Genomic DNA, 6,195 nt, shown 5'->3' with positions numbered 1-6,195 from the left:
CCCCTAAGCATTGCTGGGTGTGACCCAAAAAGCAAAAAAAAAAAAGAAAGGAAGAACCTTCTCTGGGAAGCCAGAGTAGATGAAGCTATTTGAATGGGTATCTCCTTCAACCAGCATATTTGCCCTGCGGGTTGATAAAAGTATCCCTTTGTTAGAGATGAACAAAAATTAAGGCCACAAACAGCTCAGTAGGCCCTTGTGACAAGGCAGAGATTTGAAACAGTCAGATTCATACTGGGTCCTGACTCCACAATCCAACTGTGCTTCATTAAAGTAAGAGATCAGTGAAGGACCCTGAAATGGAAATATCTATAGATGTAGGGAAAAAAAAAAAAAGCCAGAGAGGGTATGGGGTTAAGGCTCCTGCCCTGTAGCCTCTGATACAGATGCAATCCCCAGCACCATATGTGTACCCCTAGCACCACTAGGAATAATTGCCTTTGCCTTTTTTTTTTTTTGCCTTTTGGGTCACATCTGGTGATGCACAGGGGTTACTCCTGGCAGTGCTCGGGGGACCATATGGGATGCTGGGAATCAAACCTGGGTTGGCCACATGCAAGGCCAACGCCCTATTCGTTGTGCTATCGCTCCAGCCCCAGGAGTAATTTCTGAGTGCAGAGGCACAAGTAGTCTTGAGTACAGTTGAGTGTGACCCATCCAAAATAAGGAAACTGGAAAACGTGACAAAAAGTGATATTAAATCTCTCACCACATTCACATTTCATTTTGGTTGGTTTTGTTGTTTGGTTGGGGGCGGGAGTTGGATGCTCAGGGCTACTCACAACTTGGTGCGAGGGAACCATGAAGTGTCAAGATAAAACCTAGGGCTCCCACATGTAATGCATGCTCTCAGCCCAATGGTACACCAGGTAAAGTGCTTGCCTTGCACCCTGCTGGCTGACCCAAGGTCGATCCTTAGCACCCTATATGGTCCCCCAACCCCTCACTGGGCTATCTCACTGACCTCCACATTTTATTAATGTTTTCAAAGCACCAGTTGAGCCGAGGGAACTAGGGAGAAATGCCCAGTGCAGTAAGAATCTGCACGTTAAGGTTTTCAGGAAAGTCTGAGGCAAATAATTCTTGAACCACAGTAGCAAAGTCCTGGAAGAAATGTAAGCCATGGGGAAGGATGAGGGTCAGGGGTGAGGGTGGGGGCAAAATAAGGGAAGGGATCTGAGAGCTTATTAGCCTGACCTGAGATTTAATATCTCCAAGATACAGGCCTCCTGTAAAATGGGTACAATTACACAGTTATTTTTGGAAGATTCCAATTGGTTTGTTTTTGGTAACCCCCGGCGGTGCTAGGCGGTTACTCCTGGTTTTACACGCAGGAATCACTCCTGATTGTGCTCTGGACACCATATGGGATGCAAAGAATCCAACCTGGGGCTGATTGAGTACAAGGCCTTACCTCCTGTATTATCTCTCTGGCCCCATTCCAATTGTTTGGGAAGATTATCAGCTTGCAATATGCTAGCAAGACTTGGCACTTAAGCTTTCAGTGTCATCAAGCAAAAAATGGAAGACTTTAAGAACAAATAACCAGGGGCAGGAGAGATAGCACCGATGTAAGGCATTAGCCAGGTTAGATCCCCTGCACAGCATATGGGTGCTACCTCCCAGCAGAGCCCAGAATGGGCCCTGAGTATCCCCACACCTGTCCTCTACCCCATACCCAATCCTGCAAAACAAACAAAAACAAACAAAAAATAATGTAACACAACTCAGAAATCTATCAATGGGGGAGGAGGGAGTGCAGAACAATGCTACACCCAGTAAAGCGCTTGCCTTGCACCCTGCTGGCTGACCCAAGGTCGATCCTTAGCACCCTATATGGTCCCCCAGACCCCCCCCTAGAACCAGGAGTAAATTCTAAGCATCACGGGATATGGCCCATAAAGAAAGAACAAATCAAATAATTAAAAAAAAAAATAGAGCAGTCAGGGTGCTTGCCTTGCATGTGGACAAAGTTCAATCCCCAACACCACATATACTCCTGAGCCCTGCCAGGCATAGATCCCTGATCACAGAACCAGTAGGAAGGCTTGAGCACCGCTAGGTGTGGCCCCGAAGCAAATAAGTCTTTTTTTTTTTTTTTGCTTTTTGGGTCACACCCGGCGATGCACCCGGGTTACTCCTGGCTCATGCGCTCAGGAATTACTCCTGGCGGTGCTTGGGCGGCCATATGGGATGCTGGGGATCGAACCTGGGATGGCCACATGCAAGGCAAACGCCTTACCCGCTATACTATCACTCCAGCCCCACCAATGTCTTTTTTAGATTTTTTTGTGTTTTTTTGGGGGTCTCACCCGGCGACGCACAGGGGTTACTCCTGGCTTTGCACTCAGGAATTACTCCTGGCGGTGCTCAGGGGACCATATGGGATGCTGGGAATCCAACCCGGGTCGTCCGCGTGCAAGGCAAACGCCCTACCCGCTGTGCTATCCCTCCAGTCCCAGAATAATTACTTTTTAAATGTCTAGGGGTGAGGAGATGGCACCAGGAGTTGAAGCACCAGCCCCTCCACCCAATCAGGCGCGGCACTGCAGGAGCCTGGGAGCATCTCTGATCCCAGGGGCACCTTTGGGTGCGGCTCCCCCACCAATGTGACTATCAGGACACAGTAATCTGGAGGCCACACCTGGCACTGCACAGAGCTCACTCCTGGCTCCGCTCTCGGGGATCACACCTAGCGGTACTCAGGGGACTACAGGGTGTGCCTGGATCGAACTCCGGTACCCAGCGTGCAAAGGGAAGCGCCTTCACCCACATCGCAATAACTCTCCGGCCACCCGGGCAAAACTTTGACCGAAGTTTAACTAACAAAAAGGTGCAAAAAGGCAAGGGCTGAAAGAACGTCTCCAACATTCGAAAAAGTGCATCATGCAACTTGGGGGAAAGGAATGCACGGCGGGAGGCTATGGGGGTGGGGGGCTCGGGCGAGCAAAGTTCTGTCCCGATTTTCCTCGGGAGAAAACAAACTAACGAAAAAGGTCTGGAGGAGAAACCGAGGCGATCCTTCCTGGGACGCGGTCCCGCCCCTTGGGCCGCGAACCGTTAGGACTCAGCGCCTGAATGAAATCATCGAGGTCCGCCGCTTGCGAAACCCCAAATCCTCGAGAGCGACGCCGCCAGCTGCCAAGCCCTGGCCGGGGCCCGGGGCCGCGTTCCCGGAGCCGCGTCCAGCTCGGGACCGAGGAGGCGGCGTCGGGGGCGGCGCGGCCGGAAACGCGGCCCCGGCGGTCGTCGCGGCGGGCAGAGGGGGGCGGGGCCGCGGGGGAGCGCGGCGTCGGGTTTCAGGGTGGGGGTGGGGGGGAAAAAGCCCCAGACCCCCCGCAGCCCGGGGCGGGCTGGCGCGCGCGATGGGGCGCCCTGGGGCCGCGGGCGCGAGTGGAGGATGCTGGGAAGGAGGTAAAATGGCCACCGGCGGCGGCGCGGAGGAGGAGAGGAAGCGGGGGCGGCCGCAACTGCTGCCCGCCGCGCGCCCCCCGGCCCGCGGCGACGAGGCCGAGGGCGGCCGCGAGAAGATGGGCTGGGCCCAGGTGGTGAAGAACCTCGCCGAGAAGAAGGGCGACTTTCGCGAGTCGCGCCCCGCGGCGCGGCGGGAGGACGACGGCGGCGCGGGCCTGGCGGCGGCGGCGGCCGCGCTCGGCGACTTCCCCCCGGCCGGCCGCGCGGACCCGACGGGCCGCCGGAGAGAGCCGGCCGGCGAGGTGGCGGCGGACGCGCGCCTGAAGAAGAGCGTGGCCGAAGCGGGCAAGAGGAAGAAAGCCGAGGCGGCGGCGGCGGCGGCGGCGGTGGCCCCGGCCAGGCCCGGCGCGACGGCCGAGGAGGCGGCGGCCGCGGCGGAGCGGGGCGGCCCCGAGGACGAGCCGACGGCGGCGGCCGGCCCCGCGGCGGGCCCCGGCAAGGGCCGCTTCCTCGTGCGCATCTGTTTCCAGGGCGACGAGGGCGCCTGCCCGACCCGGGACTTCGTGGTGGGCGCGCTCATCCTGCGCTCCATCGGCATGGAGCCCGGCGACATCTACGCCGTCATCCAGATCCCCGGCAGCCGCGAGTTCGACGTGAGCTTCCGCTCGGCAGACAAGCTGGCCCTGTTCCTGCGCGGCTACGAGGAGAAGCGCGAGCACGAGGACTGCTGGGAGAACTTCGTGGTGCTGGGGCGCAGCAAGGCCAGCCTGAAGACCCTCTTCATCCTCTTCCGCAACGAGACGGTGGACGTGGAGGACATCGTGACCTGGCTCAAGCGCCACTGCGACGTGCTGGCCGTGCCGGTGAAAGTGACCGACAGGTTTGGGATTTGGACCGGGGAGTACAAGTGCGAGATCGAGCTGCGCCAGGGGGAGGGCGGGGTCCGCCACCTGCCGGGGGCCTTCTTCCTGGGGGCCGAGAGGGGCTACAGCTGGTACAAGGGGCAGCCCAAGACGTGCTTTAAGTGCGGGTCGCGCACCCACATGAGCGGCAGCTGCACCCAGGACCGGTGCTTCAGGTGCGGGGAGGAGGGGCACCTGAGCCCGTTCTGCCGCAAGGGCATCGTGTGCAACCTCTGTGGCAAGCGGGGACACGCCTTCGCCCAGTGTCCCAAGGCAGTTCACAATTCCGCGGCCGCCCAGCTCAGCGGCCTGGCCGGGCACTGAGCACCCCACTCGCCTTGCCCCGGTGACCGCGCGGCCGGTTCACCATCCCCCTCCCCCTCGCTTAAGTGCCAAAACTTTTTTCCGCTTTGACTTAAACCATGTTTGTCGGAATCGGTTTTTGAAGGAGCTCTTTTCGAAACCCGTAAGGGACGTGTCTGCCTCAAACCGAGTTTACTCCGTTTCGGCCTTTTTTCGTAAGGGCCATTGAGAACTGTAGTGTACAGATAGTGCCCCTCCGGTCCCTGTTTTTTAATTTTGTTTTTGTATTTTGGTGTGCTTTGTTTATTACCTCTTTGGTACATTTTTTTTTTTTTTACTTCCCATAACTTGTCTTCTCCCAGGACTTTCTCGCCTTTGGGGGCCTCCTTGCTCTTACAAGCCCAGCGGGGTAGGCTTTCCACCAGTTTGTTGAATTGAGCCTGGTGTCCACTCACTTCTGTGCGAGTGTCCACCTTTTGCCGCTCTCTCCCCCTCCCCTGTTAATTTGCTGCTTCTAACGTGGTCTGAGAGTTCGTTCAACCCAGTGTTGTTAGAAGTGTATTATAATCTGAATCAATAAGCTCAGAATGGTGGCCAAGGGGCCTCTCTTACAGCATAAAAATTAGTGGATTTGTGACAGCTCTCTTGGTGGCCCAGGAGCCATGTTTTATGTAATCATGGAAGCTACATGTTACTTGATGGAAAGAAGCAAAAAATAAAAAAACTTTTTTTAAAAAGTCCAGGCCAACCCCCACTGTCTGATGGAGGGAGCAAGCCTGGAGTGGTTAAGTGCCTGGGTCCCCATGGCACAGCTGTCTGGTGCCAGATCTAGCCCAGAGTTCCCTGACCCCAAAGTCGGTGCTCATCCCACTACCTCTCACACTTCACAACATTTTCCTCAAAGCTTGCAGGCCCAGCAAGTCTGATCGCTTTAAAGAGCCCAGAGGGGTGCTAAGAAATTGTCGGGGGGGGGGGGGGGGGAGTTTGCTAAACTGGGGCTTCTGAGTATTCAGGAGCCAGGGAAGGGACCAAGGAATTTGATCCAGGGTGTACCCATTGCTGCCTGGGGTACCATATCTGGATTAGCGTGTGTCAGGACCTTAGGTGCCTTACCCTTTCCTGTTCATTGTTCTTGGTGAGAGGGAGGTGCTCCTGAGTTAAAATACCTACCAAAGGTTTACATTTATTTGAGCCTTAGCCTTGCAGCTGGAAATCCCAGAGATGCTGCTACCTGGAGCTCTCTGCAGCCTCCCAAGTCTGAAGACAGAGGCGTTTCCAACCCAGAATTGGAGCTGAGCTGGTAGCTCTAAAATTTTCTTGCGAAACAGGCCGAGCAAGAGGGTATCGGGTCAACTGTGTTGTCAAATAGAAAAGCCAGTGTGCTCACTGCTTTTCTTACAGTTACTGTCTTTTCTTTGCTTAATGTTTTGCTATTTCCTTTTGGCTTAGAATGTAAAATCGATTGTTAAAAGTTTTGTTCCAAATAAATATTTATCTTTTGTATTGCTAACACTGCTGCCCTATTTCCTTCCAAAGTGTTAACTGCGCGCTTCACAGGCCCTAGCTCAATCCATAC

The 6,195-nt window shown here is 55.3% G+C and overlaps 1 protein-coding gene across 1 annotated transcript; it reads left to right on the top strand.

Moving 5' to 3' along the window:
• The first annotated feature begins 3,297 nt into the window (after positions 1-3,297).
• ZCCHC3 (zinc finger CCHC-type containing 3) lies at positions 3,298-6,129 on the top strand. Its single transcript, XM_004612674.2, has one exon. It carries the CDS (start codon positions 3,366-3,368, stop codon positions 4,638-4,640), a length of 1,275 nt encoding a protein of 424 aa, XP_004612731.2. The 5' UTR covers positions 3,298-3,365; the 3' UTR covers positions 4,641-6,129.
• Positions 6,130-6,195: the final 66 nt, after the last annotated feature.

This window comes from Sorex araneus, chromosome 5, assembly GCF_027595985.1.
Source record: "Sorex araneus isolate mSorAra2 chromosome 5, mSorAra2.pri, whole genome shotgun sequence".
Lineage (NCBI taxonomy): Eukaryota > Metazoa > Chordata > Mammalia > Eulipotyphla > Soricidae > Sorex > Sorex araneus.
The sequence above is the reverse complement of the archived record's forward strand: the minus strand, read 5'-3'. Positions and strand labels throughout refer to the sequence as shown.

Coding starts and splice junctions, on each gene's coding strand:
- ZCCHC3 (XM_004612674.2), top strand. CDS start 3,366: ATGGGGCGCCCTGGGGCCGCGGGCGCGAGTGGAGGATGCTGGGAAGGA.